The 25,027-nt window shown below is 35.0% G+C and overlaps 1 protein-coding gene and 1 long non-coding RNA gene across 2 annotated transcripts; both read left to right on the top strand.

Moving 5' to 3' along the window:
- The first annotated feature begins 865 nt into the window (after positions 1 to 865).
- On the top strand, positions 866 to 13,768 carry LOC138133317 (uncharacterized). Its single transcript, XR_011160320.1, has 3 exons — positions 866 to 987; positions 12,241 to 13,012; positions 13,064 to 13,768. It is a non-coding gene; the product is annotated as an uncharacterized lncRNA (long non-coding RNA).
- Positions 13,769 to 19,890: 6,122 nt separating this feature from the next.
- Positions 19,891 to 20,768, top strand: LOC138133719 (uncharacterized). The gene is made up of 2 exons (XM_069051659.1): positions 19,891 to 20,032; positions 20,085 to 20,768. The coding sequence occupies exons 1-2, from the start codon at positions 19,982 to 19,984 to the stop codon at positions 20,685 to 20,687; spliced, it is 654 nt and encodes a 217-aa protein (XP_068907760.1). The 5' UTR covers positions 19,891 to 19,981; the 3' UTR covers positions 20,688 to 20,768.
- Positions 20,769 to 25,027: the final 4,259 nt, after the last annotated feature.

Here is a 25,027-nt window from a genome sequence, read left to right as displayed (position 1 = left end):
GTTAACAGGGGGTTGAAAAATTAGCATGTAAAACCCTATGGCCAGTCTTAAAAAAAAACTCACTGTATACTTACTCTATTTATCGTATATTGCAATCTAAAAAACAATTAAACAATGAATGATAAAATTTAAAGTATTAGGTACTTAAATGCCTATTCATATATTTCCTTGAATTAAAAATATGCAACGATAAGGGTACTAATATAAAAGTTGTCAAGAACATATTACCTTCAGATCGTTCCGTACCTTAGGAAAATGGAGAGAAACCTAATTATTTTTATTTCTGTCTCTCTGGCAATAGTACAGGTAAAAATTTAAACTGTTACTTTTATCACACATAGCATCTTGTTTTATAAGACATCAGTACTGCTACTGTGAGTGAAGCGGAAACAAAACTCCAAGAATTGCGAAATATATAACAACGAGGCAGTTGGAAGGTGCCCGTTTAAAACATGTAAATATGTCAAATGAATTCGACGTTACCACATTGATATCAAGGCAACACGGTTTGGCCGAAATAGAAAAGAAATGCAACAAATTCTTGAAGAAACTGGAGACCGATAAAGTTAAGACATGTGTAGAGGGGCAAGAGATAATGTTGTTGAACATGTGAAGAAATCAAACACAGAGGAACTTGTACAGTGTATTAATCAACACGGAAAAGACAGCATAAATTTGCTCTCCAAACAAAAATTAGAATTAGCGGATTATGCTTGGAATGTCATTGCTGAAGAAGAAAAACAAATCATTCTGTCTGTCTGAACAATGTTTCAATCCCGTTATCGTTACTATTAAAGATAAAATTATTGAAGTAGCTCACGTGATTGAAGACGAGATTAAAATCAGAGAGCACTACAAGGAAGTTCAGTTACATCATATCAAGGCTTGTGCTAGTAGAATCATTGAAAATACTGAAACTTCCCTTAAGTGTATAGATACTTGTTCCTACTAGTTTTGTAACCACTGTCAGTATTACTCCTTAATTAGGTATGTTGCTACTGCTAATATGTAAGACATTTGATAAAATAAATACATAATGTAAGTCACATCTTACGTGGTTGAGGACGAGATTAAAATTAGATAGCATTAAAATCTCAAAAAACTGAACAACGAACCAATCAGAATGCCCATCTTCTTTCTAATTTTCGCCTGAATCTATAATGGCACTTATGTTCTCACTGTCACCCCTGTTTCTCCTCGAATATACATTATACAATGTTTAAGTACGTACAAGTTTAGTTCTTTTAGTAACAATTTCAAGACTTGAAACCGTCAAAAACCATTCTGTTCTGGACCAGGAAGAGCTGGTGGAGATTTCAATTGTGAAATTGCTCAAGAAATGGTTCTTTCTGGCTCCTACACGTTCCTCTGTGTATATGCTAAAGTTCATACCATCTTGATAGTTATCAACTGTATCTATTTCTTATGGTGTTCTTGCTGGTCAGAATGGGAGTTGGTATTCCATTTTATTAAACATATTATCACACTAACAAAGTCAGTAAGACCCAAAGACAAGGTAATCACATGAGCAGTGGCGGCTCGTAACATTTTTGGCTGGGTGGGCAGACATTTTAATACTTCCCTCCACCAATGTTATTATTGTTATTACATGTTATATTTTTTGTTATGTTTGTTGTAATTGCTGGAAAGGAATTTCTGTGTTAGTCACTGCTAATTGCAGTGTCCAGCAAGAACCTACGGGAAGGTCCAGAAAATCTCTTGCCGGGAAAGGAATTAGGAAGTGTTATTTGTTATTATGGAAGTGATGAGTGTTAGTATAGTCAACAAAAATAACAAGATTGTCATAAATATAAAACAAAAAATAAATTCTCAATAAAATAAATAAAATAAATTCTCAATAAAGTAAATAAAATAAATTCTAAATAAAATAAAAAACAAAATATAACATTCTTATTAACTAAACTAAAATTAATAAGAACAAAAAATGACGTTACAGTTTTTTATAAATTAAATCGATTCTTCTGTCTTTGGCTTCCGCGAAATGATCAATTACTTGGTCAAAAAATGTATCCGTTTTACGCAATGATTTTAGTAATTCTTTTTCTATCGAAATTTGACCGAGATTATTTAGTCGAGATTGATCAATTGTGTTGCGAGTGAAACTTTTAATACGTTTAAGAACGGAAAAACTTCTTTCTACCGACGCGGATGTAGCTGGAATTGTTAAAATTAAACTGATTAACTTAAATATTTCTGGAATATCTTCCTGAAGAGAATTGTCAGTTATAAATTTTAGTTTTTCTCGAATTTCTACAGAGTCGCCTAAAATTCCAGGATCGGAATATAAAACACGTAACTCATTTTCAAGTTTGTCATTATTGAAAAATTGGGGATAGTTATCTAAAAGTTTTTTTAATAAGTTATGAGGGAACTGTTGCTTGAAGGTTAAAAATTTATCATTATTCATAAGGTTAAAAAAATGTAATTGTTCAAAATCTTTAAATCTGTTTGAAATTTGGTTTGTAATCATATCAAAAATTTGATTATATAATCGTCTGCAATGTAGTTGTAAATCATTTTCCAAAATTGTTCGTCTGCGCTTTGTAGGTGGACCTACTGTATTCACACTTCTTTCAAAGATGTTATTAAAAAACTGTTCTTCCGTTCTGTACGTTTGAAATGTTTCTAAAAGTTTATTTACGCGATCTTTACAATATGAAATATCTAACAATTTTGTTTGAATAATAGAATAAATTAGATCCGTTTCTTCGAATATTAAGTGGAAAATCTGAAGGAAAAAATAAGCGTTAAAGTCGTTTAAAAAATTTAAATAGCCTATGGATTCACGTATCGTCTTGGAGTCTTTCGCGAATTCAGCACTGGTGGATATTTCATTAAAAACCTCCAAAAGTTCATCTCTATATTTTAAAACTGTACTTACTATACGTGACTTGAAATTCCGGCGCGTTTGAGAATTTCCCGGAATTTTACGGCTACATATTCTATTTAGAACGTTTGTACGTTTTGTTGATTTTGAAAAAAAAACCGATATTCCTGAAAGTGTTGCAAAAAATATTTTAACTTCTTGAATTTCACCAACCGCATCTTGAAGTACCAAATTTAATCGATGTGCATAGCAATGAATAAATAGTGCCTGCGGGGCCGTACTCTTAATTTTTGATTGTAATCCGTTTAATTCGCCCGACATTACCGCGGCCCCATCGTACGTTTGAGCTACTAACTTCTTCTGTAAATTGAATTTTTCAAATTTACCTGTTAAAAAAGAAAATAATTGATCTGCTGTACGACCAGCACTAACGTCAAAAAATCCGAGAAACCGTTCCTTTATTTCACCAACGTAAGTATATCGAAAAACCACCGATAATTGAGAACGACAGGACAAATCTGTGGTTTCATCAATTTGCCAAGAAAAACAAACAGAATTTTGAATTTCTGACTCTATTTGCCGAGTTATGTAATAGTTAACCGATTCAATTAATTCATTTTGAATTGTTTTTGACATACCGCTAAAAACCGAAGACGATTTTAAAAATTCTTCAAATTTTGGATCATAAGAAGACAAGAATTCCGCGAGTTCCCTATAATTACCGCGATTTGACGAGTCTTCTTTTTCATTGTGACCTCGGAAAGCCAATTCTTGGGTACCCAAAAAAATTGTCATATCGATGAGACGTTTTAATATTTCCCGATTACTTTTTACCTTTTCATTATATTCTAAAATAAATGTGCGATGTGCTGAATCCAAAGAATTTTCTATGTTTTGCTTTCCAAATAATTTTAATTTTAAGGCCGCGTACGTATGATCTTTAGATTTCCCGTGTCTTTCGACCGATTGATGTAACGCCTTCAAATTGTCAACTCCTGTCGTACACCATGGGCTTTTTAATTTGGAATCGTTGAACAAAAGACAAGGCCAGCAAAAAAGTTTACTTTTGATTTCACTACCCGTCAGCCAATGACACTTTCCAAACCACGATGAATTAAATTTACGGTTAGAAGAATTTTTATTAGTGTTTACTAATGAATTTAATGAAGGGGTTGGCCTGTCTAATTGTTTAATAAAAACTTTGTCATCGTACGATAATTTATTAAACGCGTTTGTCAATAAATAATTAACCAAATCACCGTTATTTCTTACTAATTCTCGAAGATTCTCCATGACGAAATGACAGAATCACATGAAAGCCAACGACTAAGTTGTGCGGACGTTACCGATTAGGTACCGATTCTTGACGAAGTTTCAGGGAAGACATGTCTGGCCTGCTAGATATTATACGAATGAATTTATTTATTATTGTTTTAATAGCTTTATGGTTTATTTTAGACATATGCTGTCGCGGACTTTTTTGAAGATTTTTCTCTGATATTCAACTTTCTTTTATAACTCTTTTTTATATTTTTAAGAATAACCCCAGCGTTAGCAAAAATTAAATCTTGGTCAAAGAAAAATTGTTTTAATTTTTTTTTTATTTAAAATTAAGTGCATAATTTCTCACAATTACTAGTTATTTCAATGTATCTTAGTCCTAAATATTATTACACAAAATTTGAAATAAATTAATTGAACAGATTGGGAGAAATAAAATAAAATAAAATGTAATGTACAAATGAATGCTTTTCTACTCAGGGTAGACATGTCTTGCCTGCATTTCTCCAGCTTAAACAAACGTTTCTACTTCGGTCTCTTTCTTTCGCAGTTTTGCACGGTTGGCCATAATACGCGTAGAGCTTTCATATTTCAACGAACATCTCTCAGGGAAGACATGTCCACCCTGAGAAAAATTCGCCTCGGAAATGTTTTGATTTGCCTATAAAAACATTTACTTTCTAATAACAAATCATCAAATAAATAATTGATAAATTTAAAAATGAAAATAAAATTAAAAAAAAATATGTCATTTGGTTTTGGGTGGGCACTGCCCACTCTGCCACCCCTGACGAGCCGCCACTGCACATGAGTTATTTTAATCTGACTAACCTTCTGTCAAGGTAAACTTCGTCCGGCGAAAAATTGGGAGATTTTAAATTTTATCAAATTAACCCAACCTACAAAATGCACTAGAATACATTAATTAATTGGGGCATAATTTCAGAGCAAAAATGTTACTGCTTGAAGGATACATTTCAAATTTAAGACCGCCTTTACACCAAGGCAACAATTGGCAACATGTTGCCTGCAACATTTTTTAGTAATGTTGCCGGTAATTACTAAAAAATGTTGCCGGCAACATGTTGCCAATTGTTGCCTTGGTGTAAGGCCGCCTTTACGTGCGCTAGGTACGGTCGGTGGACAAATAAAACTGGGACACTTAAAATTTAATCTATGTAAATCAGACTATGGAATTGTTAATATATTTGTCAGTGTCTATATAATATGTCATACCAAAGTTAACCTATTTGTGATAAAGGCGTAATTAAACGATGCAAATTTGTACATTTTGACTTATGTGATTGTCATTTTTGTCCCAGTTTTATTTGTCCATCGACTGTACTACCGAACGATCGAAAATAAAAAAAATCGAGATTGCCATGATTAATACACTTCAGTTGGCAGCACGTAAAAATTTAATTCAAATGTCATTACAATGGTAATTGTCATTATTAATTATTGACTATTAAAATTTGCTATTACAATATGTTCACTTTAGAGCAACAAATTTCATTGTCCAGTGTTTCTTCAGCAATAGAGAAAGGCTTGGTTCTATTTGACACCTCGAGTTTTTGAGGAATTTCAACAAAAGTTTCCGGACTTTCAAGGCACTTAACCAATAACTTGCCCAGAAAGTCTACAAATGCGTAAACATATTTTTGGAAACAGGTAGTGTTCTGCGCAAAAAAGGCAGTAGACGACCGACAAAAAGATCAGCTGAAAATATTGAAGGGGGTGAACAAAGAATTATGGCAGAGATTAACCCAAGAGACTAACTTATTATTTGGTACAGTTCAGCTTATCCTTAAAAAAGATTTGCACTTTTTTCGCTATCATGTGTCTGTTGTGCATGAAATTACTCATTGACAATAAGAGCCCCCACAACCGACAACAACCTCTCTGGATCATATTGATTGATCGATGATCGCGCGTTGGTTCGTTCAATAACTTAAGGAATTCTCTTTGGGCAATGTTAAAGTAAGCAATCCAGGTTGCCTCGAAATAAGTTTGGATAAAAAGAGATCATTTTCATGTCTACTTGTTCTTAAGACCCTAAATTTTATATTAGACTACCATCATTTGTAAAATTTCCTAGATTAACGTCACTTAAACAACATTTTAAATAATTTCCGTTAAAAAGTAGTTTTCAATGAATCCTTAGATAATGATATCTATAACTCGTATTAATTTATCTCTATTGCCGCGTTCCACATTCTGGCGATCGGGCGCAGCATTTTGTAATGTCTACATAGGGGGATCCGGCATAGGAAGAACACAACGACAACAAGTGCATCAGCGTCTTTAGGACGGCACCGCACAAGGTGCTCGGTTGCACAGCATCAACAAATAAATTAGAATCCTTTTGAAATGCAATTGTTGCTTCCTGAATCATAATCTCTTCTTCCTTTGCTATCAAAATATATTAATTTTCATTTTCAAAATCTTTCCTAGTAGACGGAATATTGTCACAATCGAATCTGTTAGATAAACCATAGACTGTTGTATCACGCATTAGCGATAGCAACAAATTATCTTTCTTCACAACTTTCGACTTCCCACCACCAATCAAGAAAGCCTCCTTTTTTTCTTCAGCGGCGACTTTTCGAACTTCTTTTTTTTTTGTTATAATAGAACTTTTTCAACGATTCTACATTCCTTCGACAAGAATTTGGTAAACGCGCGTTAAATTCATTTTGTATTTTACGCCATGTTTTGGTTTTGTCGTGGCAAGTTGTTGCATCCGCCTTTTTATTTTCTACGATGTTTCTGTACTTTTTAACAAAAGTGAATATGAAGTGCTTTTCATCTTTTTGTTTGTGTGTTCGATCTACAAGATTTTTCTGTGAAAGAAAATGAAGAAATTTAATTATGTGTACTTTCTTCTGAAGCCGCACCCATATTCACTTTGATTGTTTGTTGAAATTATTTAAAAGCTGTCATTGATAGTTTCACAATTCACTGCCGCTTCCGATTAAATTTCTACTAGCATTAATTTACCCGTCAACCTCGAATTGTTAAAGTCACTAAATTTTGACCATGTTGCCGTCATTAAATTCTTTGCTAGGAATTCGTTTAGAAAATACAATGCAACTTAAAATGTATTTGAGAAATAATTAAAGTTTAAGCAGACTTTGTTATTCACTGCTTAATGTCACAACGGTGCAAACGGCCATAAAAGGACTTGATTTATAAAAAACAAATAAAATTTTAATGAAACTTATGGGTTCTCCGTTATGCCAATGTATTTTCAAATATGTTAGGGGAAGTATTAGATAGCTATATTTTTTTCAAAAATAAACAGGCACAAGATAATTCCATAGCTTGAAGTAATTTTTCCAATCAACATTTTATAGAAATTTTAATTTAAAATGTTTCAAAAATTTATTTTTCAACATATTTTCTTCCCCTTTGTACCTGATACGGATATTGCACAATTGCAATTGACTGACATGCACTTTAAATCATTACTAATAATAATAGGTGGCAAAAGTATATATTATCAATTTATTTTTATTATTTTATATCTAGCAAGTATAATACTTTAAATCATTGCTAACAATGGTCGACAAAAATATTTATTATCAAGTAATCAACAATATTTAATAATATCTATGTATCATCATTAGTTCATTACTTAGTACCTACCTAATTCGAGCATTAATGGCTATTAAGCCATTAATTGCAACGTTAAAAGCACTCCGCTACGCGTCGTGCTCTTAAACTCGTCGCGCGTGCTTTAAAGGCTTCCTTATAAACTTGTACCATAATATACTATTTATTAAACTTGAGACTAAACTAAATAGTTTCTTGTTCCAATAATTAACACAATTTTAAAAAAAGCACCAAATTCTTTTCATTACAAATCTCTATTTATAAAATATCTGTTTCTAATGTAAATCAATTAACCCACTTCCTCAGCAAATGCAGTAGAAGGAACTTCGGTATTTCATTTATACAGGGTGTAACCTCTAGGAAATATGCTCTAAAACACGGAAACCGCATTAGTGTACATTTTATAAAATATGATATACAAGGGTGTATTTTTAAAATTAAAAAAAATTGTACCTCAAAAATTAAATGTCATTTTAATTTTTGACAGGATATTTTAAATATTTTTTCCGAGGTCTACATGAAGCCAGTAGCTCGTGGTTAAAATTATGCTGGTTCATTCTGGTACACCTGTATTAAAAATACTTGTACCTAGTTTTACTAGGTTTTCTATTCCACTGTGATCAACCTGTGTTTATTCATTCACTAATTATTATTAATGGCCAAACTTGTGTGTTCACGTAAATACATACAATGAACCTATCAAATGTAAACTACATTTGAACCTGTTGATACTATTATTGAAAATTACATCGGGACAGTTAACTGACATGCCGCAGTAGTCGATATACAGTAGTCTTATAAAAAACCGGCCTACGCTATAACTTTGCTATTGATATAAAGTGTAATTTGAAAAAAAAATCGTCTGTCAAAAAATAGATGATAATAATGAAGTGTTTTTCGAACTATTTCATTTGATGTGTCACTTATTCAAATCGGATAAAGAATAAAAGGTTTTTCGTCAGTCACCCTGTCTAATATAATACATTTTTTTATTTTCGGGATATCTACTTATTTATTACATATTTTTTCCTTCTACATGGTCTCCCAGAACTGGCGGACCAAAATAACACGGTGAAATAATTATCTTCTGTAAATAATAGGAAAAATATTTTAAAAAATCCATCCTCATTGGATTTTAAAATAAGAACGTTTTTAATTGACCAATCGCGTGTAGATATAAAATTACCTTAAAAAATTATATTGGTAATTATCGAAACAAATTTGATTGTTGCAAAGACATTATAATTGAATATTATGTCATAATAAATTATTTCTGACAATTCTGACAAGTCATTAAAAACGCGTAATGTTTGCCGCTTCAGAATATTTTGATATGCTTGTCTTATATGGACGGTGTGATGAGAGTGCCACAGTTGCTCCTCAGGAGTACGCAGTTCGTTTTCCCAATAGGGAACATCCTAGCAGAAATACTATAACCTGAAAAATACTATAACCTAAAAACGTCCGTCATTGCACAAACAATGCGGATACCCAACAATGCATATGCATCATTTGAAATGTATCCATAGTTACAAATAAAGCAGGAAAACTAATTAATAGGTAACTTAACATCAACAACAGGATTGGTCAGTTTCTTATTTCTTTTCCTAATCCTAATAGGGAAGTTTTATTGAACTTAAAAATATGAGATTAATGCCATAATATATTTCATTTTAAAATTAATAGGGCAACAATAAAATAAAATTACTTATCATAAATAAATTGACTCAATATCCGTTTCAAGAAAAAATATCATTTAATAGGAGTAGTATTTAAGAGAAACAATGTAAAGACATTTTTTGAGAGAAATAAGAGACTAAATTATAAAGTATCTGATGATAAAATGACCAAAATTAATAGTGCAAATTTTTTAAAATCCAAACATATGTTACCAACACCGTATTTATGCCGATCGGGTTGGCTGAATGTAGAAAATAGGTATAATAAGTAAGTACTTACTATTTGTGTAGCATTATTTTTAAAACAGTATTCGTAGTTACCCCTGAATATTTATATAGCAGAATTATATTTAGATGATAGAAATACGTGGTCTAATCAACTGATTGACATCCCAAAAGATAACAAAGAATTTTATAGATCTTCATTTGCCTATAACGGGTATCAACTAACCAAACCTGGCCATAGGCACATTAGACATACCTATTAAAATAATATATGAGTTGCTATGAAACATATTATTGTTTCGTCAAATTTGCCCAATAATTGAGCATAATACTGCTCTGTGATCGTTCTTCCCTTTTCCAAATTTCAAAAGTATTTCTAATTTCTACGTTACCTACATCAAAAGTTTCCTGATGGTATTGTTTGTACGGATGATAATTATAGCTGTCAATATGACATTATACAATAATATATTTCACAGCAACTCATATATTATTTGCCTATGGTTTGGTGGTTGATACCCGGTATGTGTGCTAAATTGTATCGTATGGTCAAAAAGTCTTTGGATCAGGGTTGCCGTGGAATTAACAAGCTATCTATGAAATTATTTATTTCAACTATTTTTGACATTTACTTGACAACTTTCAGGTTTTAATTCAAAATGTTTCAAAGAGAACATAACATTTTTATTATTAATCTGTTGATAATAATGAAAACAATGAAAATGTGAATGATTTTGGTATCATTGTAATCTAAACGCATTTCCGGTTGTCAACTCTGACAGTGTTGAAAGGCAAATTTGAAATTTACGATCAGAGGTTCATTTTTGTAATGGTTTATTTATTAAAATGGTCTTTACACTTTACAATTTCAACATTTATTGTATCTTGACTGCCACCGAGTCCCAGTTGTCTTCCTTGTCACATAACCGACATAACCTATTTTTTTTTTATGACGCATTAAGTTAAAACATCCGGTCAGTCAATTGTTTCATTGCCAACACACTCAGTCATTATTGATCACGTTGTATGTATGTGGTATAGTCCATGTATACCCCAAGTCAGCAGAATGAAAGCATATATTTTTAATTATAAAATGTATGTGCATGATAATATGTTGTGCATAATATACAGGGTCTTTCACAACTCGCGCCCTAGAGAAAAAGAGGAAACAAGAGATCGCATTTGGATGTGTAGAAAAAAAAATCTAGCTTAAAAGATATTCGAGAAAGGACAACTTAAAGTTAACCAATCAGAGATCTACACCTCCAAGGTGTGTTTGCCGTAATTTTACGTTGCTAGGATTTCATTTAAGAAAAAACATCTTTAAAATATTTGGGCGATTGGAGTTGTTTTTGAAAGATGTCACTGTCAAATTAAATTTGTAATAAAAAAGCCAACACCTTTGTTTATTTGGTTACAATCATGTATTCAGCCGCTGATTATTTAGAAATGATAATAATTTTTGGGGAATGTGAGCGTAACGCTAGGGAGCCAGCAAGAGTCTTCGAAGAACGTTTTCCGGGCAGAAATGACAATTATTTTTTCGTTTCCAACACATTTTTTTAATTTTTTGCTACAATACGTTGTAATAATAATTGAAATGCCTAGAATGCCATTTAGTTGCGACTATCAAGCATCAACCACTACCCCACGAGTCCGAGGCCCGCGGCCCGTCCAAGACAAAACTTGAGAGCGCGTCCGACCTGGTCATGCCAGCCAAAAATCATGGGTAGGTTTTGAGCATCAGAGCCTCAGTAACCGATTTATTGTCAGATCCGACACTGGTGGCTCAGCTCAGGTCCATGGAGTCGCTACACTCCAAGCATCTCCTAGAATCGCCCATAGGCTTTGCAGTAGACATCTGAACTTGCAATGTAATGACAGCTCTAACATTTCAGATTGTTAAACTAAATTTGTTGAGAATGAAAAGTCAAATCTAATAGTGTCAAAATTACAGTAACCCAAACATTTTTTGTAGCTGATGGTATTATTTTTGAAACCTAGCAACTGGCTTTATTTGGTTGAAATAACATCACACCTCGAGATGCCCTTCTGGGATTGGTAGAATTACAAGTCTTGTAACTCAGTTATGAAAGCAGCAGTAAATTCTTTGTTTCTATTTTTTGACAACTTATTGTCGTCGGTAGGTGCCCTTTCTCTCTAGGGCGCGAGTTGTGAAAGGCCCTGTATATAAAACAACAAGTATCAATTGATCTAGCAGAAATACGTTTTTTTTTGTAGTTGTCCGTTTCATCAAAATTTTTTATGTTAGACAAGGATATTTTACTGCCTTGGGGTATTACATGGACTTTACAACTTACGAGCACATCGACGGAAATGTAAGTTTGCTTGTAAAGATGTTACTTACCTGGAATACATTACTACAGTAATGGAAATCGTGGTGAAAATGGTAATTGGGTTTATTCGCCTCGTTTATGTTTAAATTAGTTCCGTGAGAGATTTCCCGGGCAGTAGAAGTAAATAATTCTATAGATGTTTTCATGGCTATCGCGATCCAAAGACTTTTTGATCATACAATGACTAAAAAAATGCCTACTTTTGTGTGTTGTTACATGTTGTTTGTTGTTTTAGAACCAATTTTGTCAGTTACCAAATAGTTGCCAACGGGCGGGATCAAATATGATGCACGTCAAGTTGTCAAAGTAGTTCTGAAATGCTAATTAGGTAATGTTTTAGTTCTAATTCGTAAGCTGCTTTTCGGGTTAAGCTCAAACAAATTTTATGTCTAAACCAATAAGGCCCTGGGCTTCTTAGTGGCATGAATAGAAAACAGTCCTTGACTGATTCCTGCCTTTTGCACCCGATGTACTTTGTATATTGTTGTTCTGTAATTTTAAAGATTTGTTTTGTATTTTTTTTAATGTCATGGATGTACCAGTGTCGATGGCTGCAATAAACTGTTTATTATTATTATTATTATTATTAAAACATATAAAATAGGGCCATGGAAAGTGGTAAAACCACAAACAACTCGAGTTGTTTATTAAATATTAAACAATTAAATTAATCATTATCATTTAATAGGAATAAATTAGATCATTGATAAATGTGTAATTCCGTATATTATATTGTTGGTCCAATCTAGTGATTGAACGTCGTGATAAGAATAGTAATACCTGGCGATCAAATAAAAAAAAAATAGAGTGGGCGAAAATGATGGTTTGAACCAATCAAAGCATCAGAATAGCAATAGGTAACTCGATTTTTTTTAATTGATCGCACGTTATAAAAGGTGCCCACTGCAGTATTTTGTCAAACTATTCAAGCCCTCCATCAAACTGCAACCAACAAAATGAAAACGAACAGCATTATTTTTGTTAGTGTTGTAATCGCAGCAATTCAGGTAAAAAGCTGTTTAATTATTTTCATCGCACAAGATGTTTGTATTTTATAGGATAACAAAGCTGCTACAATAATAGAAGCAAAGACAAAACTGCTGGAACTAACAGAACTTACAGCCAAACACATGGGAATAGCTAACGATGAACATACGAAAATGTCAAATGAAATCGATGCCGCTACACTGATGTCAAAGCAACACGGTTTGGCCGAAGTAGAAAAAAAATGCTACAAATTCTTGAAGAAACTAGAGGCTGATAAAGTTAGGACACGCATGTGCAGAGGGGTAAGAGATAATGTTGTCGAATATGTGAAGAAATCGAACACGGAGGAACTTGTACAATGCATTAATCAACAAGGAAAAGACAGCGTAAATTTGCTCTCCAAACAAAAATTAGAACTAGCGGATTATGTTTGGAATGCCATTGCTGAAGAAGAAAAACAAATCATTCTTTGTGATCAGTCTGAACAATGTTTCGATCGCGTTATCGCTACTATTAAAGATAAAATTATTGAGGTAGCTCACGTGATTGAAGACGAGGTTAAAATCAGAGAACATTACAAGGAAGTTCAGTTACATCACATCAAGACTTGTGCTAGTAGAATCATTGAAAATACTGAAAATTCGCTTAACAGCATAGATACTTGTTCTTACTAGTTTTGCAACCACTGTTAGTATTATTTCTTAATTATATTTATTGCTAATTAACATGTAAGATATTTGATAAAATAAATAGCTTAATGAAAATTATTTTAAATTTATTTAACCAATAATTTGTCCCGACTTATCAGATCTTATAAGTACGAGGGCAAGCTGATATAAAAGGTACCTAACTATGAAGGAGACTATGAAAAACAAAAATTGTATTTTTCTCATATTCCTTAAACTATCAGAATACTGTCACGAAATTTTCACTATTCAATTCCGGTTGTACATTGACTTGTCAAAGTTTTTGTTGTCTCCGTTCGATAAACAGCGTCGAGTTGAAACTTCTCAACAATTTTTGGAGCTCTGTGAAGGATAGGAGGAAGAAATTATACAAAGAATTGTCACTGGCGATGAAACATGGATTCATCACTATGATCCTGAAAGCAAACAGGAATCCATGCAATGGAAACATAAGGTTTCTCCACCCCCAAAGAAGTTTAAAGTCCAGCACTCTGCAGGCAAGGTTATGGCCACGGTCTTTTGGGACTCAGAAGGAATTTTGTTGATAGATTACCTCCCACGTAAAACCACCATGAAGGGAAACTATTATGCTGAAGTATTAGGCAAATTAGAAAAAGCAATTAAAGAAAAACGCAAAGGAAAATTCAAAAATGGAATTTTGCTTTTGCATGACAATGCTCCGGTGCACAAAGCTGGTGTTGTCCAAGATGCTCTGAAGAAATTAAAGTTTCAAGAATTAAATCACCCTCCCTACAGCCCTGACTTAGCGCCCTGTGACTATTTTCTGTTCAGAAAATAAAAAAAAAAGTTCAGAGGACAAAGATTTTCGGACGACGAAGAGTTGATTTGGGAAGTTGAACATTTTTTTGCAGAGCAAGAGGAAACATTTTTTTTTGACGGTTTATTTTCTTTAATTTCAAAATGTAAAAAATGTGTCGAATTAGTAGGAAATTATATTGAAAAATGATGAAAGTTTAAATTTTTTATTTCAACTACTTCATAGTTAGGTACCTTTTTAATCAGCTTGCCCTCGTAGGTAGGTGAAGATGAGATTAAAATCAGAGAGCATCACAAGGAAGTTCAAATGTAGCTTGCATTGCAGTGTTTCTAAATAACGTTCCTCACAATGCACAGCCTGTTAGGCTGTTAGGCTTGTCAAGAGCGGCAGCATTGGAATCAGATCAAGACATGTCTTCGGTGACGAATCAAGATTTTGTTTGTGGACAAATGACGGCCGTAACATCTGGAGTTATGTTTTGGGGTGCGATTTCTTTCGGTATAAGATCACCTTTTGTGTTCGTCCCAGGTATTTTAAATACTCATCGCTGTATTCATAATGTCCTGGAACCGGTGTTAGTACCATTCATTCAGACGTTGCCAAACGGTATTTTCCAACAGGATAACGCACGTCCACAAACTACAAACCTTACCAGGACGTACCTCCAACAAGCACAATTGCAAATGTTTCCCTGGCCTGCACGATCATCGGACGCCGATCGAACATCTTTGGGAAATGATGGGCAGGCGACTAAGGTAGGGTATAGCTAGTGGTGTAAATGTATTGTCTATTTTGTTTATTATTATTATTAATTTTTTCTGGTTCCGGACGGAGCGGTACTGGCTGACCATTTCCCTCGTACTCTCTCACCACTGGTGTGCGGTTGTCAGTTCTCGACGAAACATTAAAATAATAACGTAAGATGGGGGCTTAACTGTGATTTTCATTTCGAATGTCGAAAGCCACACTGAGTTCGTGAGGGTTCCGTGGCCCGCGAGAAACGGCACACGGCTACGTCTACGCCGCAAGCAGATCTTGGCTATGAACCCAAACCTAACAGGAGCCATAACAACCAACCCCAAATAATCGCAAGCTGGGGCATTGCGTTCAAGGGCGACCGGATAAACGAACTTTCAGTGTTTGATATCCTGGTGGAGGTCGTAAGAAGTGCTCTGCCACTAGACGACCTGTTGCGACACGCCAAACTATTGTTCAAAGGGGAGGCCCTAGTTTGGTTGCGATTGATGGAAGTTCGGGTATCAAGTTGGTCAAATCTTCGCGAATGTCTCAAAGAGAAATTCTTGCCAAAGGGGATTCGGAATCGACGCGGGAAAATCCTTTAAAGTGCAAACGGAAAGACAGTCTATAAGAATGTTTATAGCGCATTTCGACTAACTAGAGGGCTATTTGTTCAGACCGTTGCCTTTCCCGGAGAAACTGACCGCGATCAGGAGAAACTACTACCGATTACAGGTTGCATCGCTAGACGACTTGTACCGTTTCTGTCGCGGATTAGGCACGACGGCGACGCTTCAATATTGAACAACACGTAGCAGTAAAACGCGGAATTCATCGGATCGGACACGTGCAGAAAGGTTGACACCACGCGTCGTCCAGTCCGCGGTACACTGTTTGTTGCTGCTGTAAGAAACCGGAACATATACCTCGTGACTGTTCTTCCATGCAGAATGTTGGGGTGCCGTGCTGATCGAGGACGCGAAATCGTTACGGGCCCGGAATTATCGCGTAAGCCCTTTTATCCAACGCCTCATCGACAAGGAGGACGACAATATATTGAGGTTGGGGGCCATCGAGAGGGCCGAATCGGAGTGGAACTCACTTACCTCATGGTGCCGGTTCGCCATCGATTTTCGCGGGGTTAACGCCAAGTCGAAGAGGATGTGTTATCCTTTTCCTAACATCTACCATATACTTGACAACTTGGGTAATGCAAAGTATCTGTCTAGCTTAGATATTACCAGTGCATGCTGGGAGATCCCGTTGGAGGAGAATAGCAGGCCTTTGACAGCCTTTTCGATAGCCGGACGCGGTCAGTATGCCGCCGGAACCTCCTTGGTATATGGGCTGTTCACCCTCGATCTCAAGCCTTACGTGAACTCGACTATCTGGGTTAGTAGTGAACCGTCGCCGGCTGATCAGGATGCCGAGCTGGCTTCGTCAGTTCGTTCCGGATTTTCGCCATAATCGCGCCTTTGACCAACCCGACCAGGAGGAAAACACATTTTTCGTGGTCACCGGAGTGTGATCGACCCTTCACCGACATGAAGAATCCACGCGCCGATTTTGTTCTGCCCTAACTTTGGACATCACTTCACCCTCCAGGACTTTACCTCCAGTGTGACGCCAGCGACGTCGGTATCGGGACGGTACTCACTCAGAATATTGACGGCCACGACCATGTCATATTCTACCTCTCGCGCACCTTGTTGGCGGCTGAAGGTGCAATACCACGGAGAAAGTTATTTTCGATTACGGTGTTATCTGGAAGGTACGCGTTTTACGGTGATGACGGACCATTATTCCCTATTATGGCTAAATAATCTCAAGGATCTGCTGGGACGTCCGGTCGGTGGGACATGCGACTTATTATTACTTATTCACCTTCCAGTAAATTTATCTAGCCAGTAGTTGCTATGATTTAGACATCCTCCAACATTTGAGTTTGAGATCATTCATAGAAAGCGGAATGACAACGTCGTACCGGAGTATTTGTGACGGGCCATAGCGCCAGATCCGGCACGGATCGAGCAGGTAAACGCGGGCTACCGGGTGACAAGTGGATCGCTGACATGATCCGTAAGATTTCCGAAAACCCTCTCCGCTACCCAAATTTTCGAGTGTACCTTTGTACCTGATACGGATATTGCAGAATTGCAATTGACTGACATGCACTTTAAATCATTACTAATAATAATAGTTGACAAAAGTATACTCGTATATTATCAAGTAATCAACAGTAGTACCTAATACAATTATATTCAATAAGTAAATCGTTAAGATATAAACAACAGTAAAAATAATTTTTAGATAAGAACAATTAATATGATTTAACTTAACAATTAATACGAGTATGTTTAACTTTTAACTTTATTTTTATTAAAATTGAGATATATTTTACACTTTTTGTTTCATATCAGGGAAGTAGGTACTTAAATCATTTCTAATAGTGGTTGACAATAGTATTTATTATCAAGTACTCCTAATCAACAATATTTTATAAATTTCCGTGTAGCATTACTTAGTAATTCGAGCATTATATTCAGTAAATAATTATACAGTATGAGTTAATTGTGGGGTATTAATGTAATGGTCTTTGATGCAACCAAAAATATTAATTCCAGCATTCACTAGATCTCTAATATTAAAAAAATTAGAACATTAATCCACGATTATATTGTTCTGAGTTTGTCAACTTTGACAGTTTTGCTAAAACTTCATTATGAATTATTATTACTCAAACGATGAGAAAGTAGGCATGCTTCTCATTTATGTGTGTTCCACTCGGGCTAATTAATACGTTTTGGAAATGCATTCGAAAAAATTTCCGGATATTAATCAATGCACGAGGGCATATTCGGTAAGAAAATCGCAAAGACACGGACATTACGCTTCTTAAATTATAAATTTCTGATAAAAAAAATCAAGTTGTATAACAGAATTATCCTTGACAACGGAAAAAATTTGGAGATTTTTAATAAATAAATGATTTTGATTGGCTGAAAAAATTTCCACTTATTAATTTCATGTTGGGTTAGCTAGGTGCAAAAAATTTCCAGGAAATCTCTATATTGTTATAGAAAAGGCACCGAATTCTGTTTTTCTATTGGCTATTTTTAAGTGTCGTGCGATTTTCACTAGTAATATCCCGAGTGCATGTCAAATTATCATGCACGAGAGGATATTTTGGCAGACTATTTCCTGAGAAAAATTTACATGATAAGTAAGTACAAATAAACGTAATTCTTTTTAAAATATAAAATTAATATCAAATGATTTTTTAATTAGGACTACGCGAAAATTTGGCACTAGTGCAAATTATCGATAATTGCAGTAGTGCTGTATTATCGCTGTTGGCTAAAATTCAATTATTCGAGCTTTTTGATTGGCTTAAATTTTTTGAAGGAAATAGTCAGTTAAATACAATGAACCTATCAAATTAGACCTGGTGATACAATTTAAATAAAAAATTGCATCTGGAAGTTAACTGTCATGCCGCAGTAGCGGATAGATACGACTAAAATCCTTTTCACTACACATTTATCTTTTATATTACATACTTTCTAACTTTTCTAATTTCTTAGAGTTTTATTAAAGTTAAAATTATGATATTAGTGCGAAATAATCGCAATATATTTGATTTTAAAATTGATAGGCTAGCAATTAATAGTTATTTATTTACGTTTTATTTTATTTTATAATTTCTAAAAGATTCAAACAATAGCTATTTATGTAACCAGTTAGGAAATGCGTTATTTTGTGTAACGAGTGGAATATTTGCGGGACGAGCGCAGCGAGATCCCGCAAAATCACACGAGTTACACAAAATTGCATTTCCTGACGTGTTACATACAAGATTTTTTCTAATTTTGACAAAAGAAATGTTTCTTCAAACGTTAAACGAAGTAATGAATAATAAATTATTATTGTGTTAAAATATCAAGTAGGTAAGTAGGCACGGTTATTTTGCTTAAAAACAAAAAATATGACTAACTGGTTAGGAAAAATTTATTAGAAAATAAATTTTTCCTAACCAGTTGGGAAAGATTTTACTTTTCGTAACCAGTTACGAAAAGTGTGACGTTTCCAAACGTCAATTAATTTTGAAAAGTGTCACTTTATATGTCAAAATTAGAAAAATATTTATATTCCTTAAAGGAAATCAATTAAAAGTTGTGTCCATGCAAATTTAGTTAGCTATTTTGATGTTGTTAGGGTTATTGTGTCTATAATGTATCATTTTCTTTAATAAAATAATGTTTGATACCATTGTTTGAATAATTAAACCAACCGTTGCTTGGCAGCTTTTTGACAGATCTGTGCCATAAAAGCCAATTTATGCCCTCATTTGGGGGCGTATAAAGACGACTATTGACTAAAATAGAATAAAATATTGATTAGAAATAAAGAACATAAATTAATTGTATTTAATAAAAACCCTGCACAGACATTTTTTGTGGTAAAATGACACATTCAAGTTAACTAAAATCAATAGTATGCAATTTTTTTTTTTAAATCAAACAAATCTCACCAACAAAAATATAAAATAGGGCTATGGACATTGTAAAAACCACAAAATAACTCGAGTTGTTTATTAAATATTAAACAATAAAATTAACAATTAGCATTTAATACGAATTAATTAGATCATTGATAAATGTATTTCCGTATATATTGTTAGTACAATCTAGTGATTGAAAGTCGTGATAAGAATAGTAGTATAAAAGGTGACCACTACAGTATTTTGTTAAACTATTCAAGCCCACCATCAAGCTGCATCCAACAAAATGAACGCGAACACCATTATTTTTATTTTTGTTGTAATCGCAACAGTTCAGGTAAAAGGCTATTTAGTTATTTTCCATTGCATAAAAGTTTTGAATTTTATAGGATAACAAAGCTGCTACAGTAACAGAAGCAAAGACAAAACTGGTGGAACTAAGAGAACTTACAGCCAAACACATGGGACTAGCTAACTCAGAAGATACGAAAATGTCAAATGAAATCGATGCCGCTACACTGATGTCAAAGCAACACGGTTTGGCCGAAATAGAAAAAAAATGCTACAAATTCTTGAAGAAACTGGAGGCTGATAAAGTTAGGACACCCATGTGCAGAGGGGTAAGAGATAATGTTGTCGAACATGTGAAGAAATCGAACACGGAGGAACTTGTACAATGTATTAATCAACAAGGAAATGACAGCGTAAATTTGCTCTCCAAACAAAAATTGGAACTAGCGGATTATGTTTGGAATGCCATTGCTGAAGAAGAAAAACAAATCATTCTCTGTGGTCAGTCTGAACAATGTTTCGATCGCGTTATCGCTACTATTAAAGATAAAATTACTGAAGTAGCTCATGTGATTGAACACGAGGTTAAAATCAGAGAACACCACAAGGAAGTTCAGTTGCATCAGATCAAGACTTGTGCTAGTAGAATCATTGAAAATACTGAAAATTCGCTTAACAGTATAGATACTTGTTCCTATTAGTTTTGTGACCACCGTTTGTATTGCACTTATTCCTAGTAAGTAAGACGTATCATAATATGTAAACCATAGTATCTTCAATAAGTGAATAAACTGAAAATGTTGTTGAACATTTTAAATTTATAAAATCCAATTTGACTTAATTCCATCCCGAACGAGACGCTTCTGCAAACTGTAATAAATCGAAACATGAATAGCCGCAAAAACGCTTTAAAAACCTAGAGTCACAAAACTTTACATTGATTGAAATAGCCCAAAAACACTTTAAATCCACCCTGCGTCACACGGGTTGGGTCTGCGGGACCCAGACCATGTAAAAATATGCTATAATTTCGTTATGCCTTAAGTAACTCAATTGGGTTCAGCAGTACCTTCTCAACTTTTGGTGTATTTTAGTCTGTACGAATTAGGTAATATAATTCCGGAGCCGTTTAAGTGTCAGGGGGGCATTTGAGTCTGTGAGACCCACCCCGTGTAATCCTGTAACTTTGTTTTTTATTTTTTTTTTGAAATAAATAAAATAACAACTAACAATATAACACAGACATATAATACAAAAATTAATAAATATTTAGAACTCTCCGTTGCTATGAGAAATCTTTGGTGTTTAGAAAAAATTTCGATTTTACCATTTATAATTTCAGCAACAGGAATAGTACCGCAATCTCTTTTTAAAAATTTAAAAATTTTGGACTTAGAGAACACATTGGTGGTTGAAATTCAAAAAGGTATATTATTATACTCATGTCACATCGTGAGGAAATTCCTTAACATTGACACAGAACATAAAACACAAAAAAGTCAAAATGTGGAGGCGAGACGCCGGTAATTATGTTGATAAGCACTGCACTATTACTTGATAGTATTATCCGTAATAGTGTATGTACTCCGGCAAAATTGCCGTGCCGCCGGGTGGAGGTGGAATAGTAAGAAAACAACAAATAACAAATAATAAACACAAGACATTGACCTCTCGTGATATATTGTCATCCAAACCTAAAACGAAGCATTCGAGAATCAGAAAATCGCTTGATTGGACTTCCGAAATAACAGCACTCCGGTTAACTTGCAAATAGTCTAGGACCGTATAAATAATGGGAAGAACGTAAAACAAAATATTTTTGTAAATTGTGCAAAGCTCAGTTATGTTTAGATCTCACTGTTGCCTTTGAACCTTTTGAACCTGTCTAATTTTTGTATTGATTTTTGTTTATGCCTTTTGATGGTTTAAGAGAAGAGTGTCATGTATTATCTAATGAAAACAAAATAATAACGGGATATCACAAAATGTTTGTTTGGAATTAAACATTAAAAACAAACACGCCGAAAATGCAGTGTTTTAACATAAAATTGCAAAACATGGTTTTAATTTAAAATTCATAATAATTAGATGGATATGAGAAAGACAAACATCCTAATGAACAATATAACAGTAACCGAACTTAAAAACCATTTTCTAATTTGCAAAAAAAAAATTATTCAATTTTGGGTCTTTTAGACTCTCTAAAAACACCCGTAACGCAGGGTTAAATCCATAGAGCCGCAAAAATATGTTAGAATAACGTATGTAACAAAAGTTTTGAGAAAATTTTTCAAATCTTATAAAACTAACTATAATTGTCTTATTTAAAGTAATACTACAGAAAACTATTCAGTGAAGATTTAACAATAATTATAATTTATCACATAGCCGCTAAACTGCCATGGGTTTTAATGGTTCGCAATTTGGTGCGAACTCCTTTCATCAGCCTTTGGATGGTACATTGGTTAAACTCTCGAATCTTTGGTAGATTCTTCGTCGCAGTTCTTCTTCATTTTACCTTCCCACCCACCGTCGTAAACTTTTCTACTGAGTAAAGCCGAAAAGTCGCCAATAGGACGCACCTGAGGAACATTCGGGGAGTTATCCTCTCTAGGCACTGTTACGTTAGTGTTTTCTTTTTTGAATCGAAACAATAACGATTTCTTAGAATGACTGGTCTTCTATCGAATGTCGCTGTCACCACCTCGATAGTGCTGAAAATGATAAGCAATAGGCTTGCCCGGAAATCGGGAGAAAAACTCAAAAATACTTGTACAATAGTTTTTCCACTCTCTACATGGTAAGTACGTTGTTATGACATTGATTTGGTGGATGTAGGTACAACTTTTTTGACCTACCGTTGGTTACTATTAACGACGGGATGTAAGTAACCACTTACCTCCCTCGGGGAAATAAGTGACAAAAATTAAACCAAACAAAACACTAATATGCCTTATGGTAACGTTTATTCGATTTCTGTGGCAGGGGGAAGGAACATGAAGCGTTTGCAGCCTCAGCAACTTCCATTTCTCTTTTAATTTTGTTCAAATTCATTTTACAAACTTTTGACACGACGCTTTTAATATTGACGTTTTGTGTGATGAAAGTCGTAGCAACCGGCAACAGACATACTAATATTTTATTCAAATGTTTCAAATAAATTCATCAAAAAGAAAGTATGCAGTTCAAAATAACTTTGAGAGTGGAAAAAATATTATAAACAATTCGGGAGGTAACTAATTTAACCAGTCTCGGACTCTATTGCTACCCCTCGCTATCGCTCGGGGGCAAACTTGTCCTCGACAGGTAAATATTAGTTACCTCCCTTAATGTTTAAATAACTATTATTACTCTCAAAGTCACAACTGGCTAACGAAATGAAAACTCAAGGAAGAAGGAGCCTAACCGGCCGTTGATGGCCCTTACAGCATACAATCAACCTCGACTTCGGAGTTATACAACACAAAGGATATAAAAACCTGAACCGTGGACTAAAGAATTCACAATTTCTTGGGTCGCTGAAGGCGTGAACAATAAATTAAAATGAATTTCTTACGTTGCAAATGAGTCTTGCTCCGGGCCCCGACTACAAATTTTCCAAAATGAATCAATCCAAAGGTCCTAAAAGGATGGAGAGGAAGGTCTCCTGAGTACTGTTTACGCCGCTAGTCGGCTACGCCGCCTGCATGAGCGGGGAGGTCCTCGAAGTCCTCCCTCGTCCCAAAAACTAAATAAATTAAAAAAAATATTTTTCTCGGAGAGACCCGGAGAAAGAACTCTAATAAAAAATGATGTCTGCGCCTCTACGTGTCTGCGAGTGATACGCCAAACCTGACGAGGTCACTCGCAGTCAGATCCAACGCAAACGTATAAAAAAAAAGTGGCCAAGATGGCGGACTAAAAATGAAAATTTTTAAACTACTTAAATATCGCGGGGTGTACAGTAACTCTCCCTGCGAGTAGGTCCTGATGACTCCAAATGGACGGAATGGACTTCTGACGCGATCTATTATGATGAGGTGTCCTTCCGGGAAGTCCACGACCTGGTGGTGAAGATGGTGACACCCTAGGTCCGGTCCTGGCGTAGTCTGGGTCCTCTGAGAGAGTTTCGGGGACGAACGGTCCAGCAGACGCCGGCGTGGGTTAATCCGTCGAGCGTTAGGTTCGTTAAACCTTAAGCTACGGTTTCTTAAAGAAGTTCGCGGCGCACAACTCACGGTAAGTCGTGCGCCGCGCACAACCGCGTAAATCCAATCAGTTGATACTGATGGAAGCGTTTTCTTAGAAAAAGTTCAGCTGAACGCATTGTTGGCGTATGAGTTGGGTGGTGTACGTCGTAATCAGTTTCGACTTGATTTGGACGCAGTCGTTGACTTGAGCGCACTGTGCGTGGCGTACTTTTCTAAGAAACCGTAGCTTTACGTGGTGTAGATCCCAAATCCGCCGCAGCGATTCGGCTTGAGCTTCTCCAATTTCCTGCTCCTGTCTGTTTCGACTCCACCACGATCACACCAGCACCTGCTACACACTTAATACCCCTACACTCCCCTTTGTAAACCAACACACCGGGCAAAAGGTCGTGAAAACTTCCTCGAGTCGCGCTGGTTCCCCCCTTATATGCCTTCTGCCCCTCTAGTCAGGTTTTTCTGTTTGGCGGATACGGAAACACCGCGGGCCGTGCGCATGTTCTCGAACATTCTAGAAGGTTCTAGAAATATGATTTGGTAAGAAATTTAAATCGTAACAGTACATATAGAATATTTTTTTGCTTTAACCACTCTTGGGTTGTTCTCGCATAATGGCGCGATGGTCGTATGTCTAGGATGCGTGAAATCTTCAACCGAATCTTCCCGTTGAAACTCTCTTTATGTTTTTTGCAGATTCAATCAAGTTCTGAAGTCTTGGATGATTAAAAACTCCAGAACGGCCCGCTTTGTGAAGATTCATATACGGCAAATCTTCCTCACATTCCCTAATGATGCGGTAAATTGTTGTCTTAGAAATATTTTGGTTTCTATAAATGGCGACAATATCACGTTTG

Source organism: Tenebrio molitor, chromosome 6 (genome assembly GCF_963966145.1).
Source record: "Tenebrio molitor chromosome 6, icTenMoli1.1, whole genome shotgun sequence".
Classification (NCBI taxonomy): Eukaryota; Metazoa; Arthropoda; class Insecta; order Coleoptera; family Tenebrionidae; genus Tenebrio; species Tenebrio molitor.
Note: the sequence above shows the minus strand (reverse complement) of the source record. Positions and strands in the feature narration are given on the sequence as shown.

What these genes read in the sequence shown, in the direction of transcription:
- LOC138133719 (XM_069051659.1), top strand. Translation starts at nt 19,982, where the DNA reads ATGAACGCGAACACCATTATTTTTATTTTTGTTGTAATCGCAACAGTT. An exon ending in TTGTAATCGCAACAGTTCAG is followed by an intron (nt 20,033 to 20,084) that starts GTAAAAGGCTAT and finishes TGAATTTTATAG; the next exon opens with GATAACAAAGCTGCTACAGT.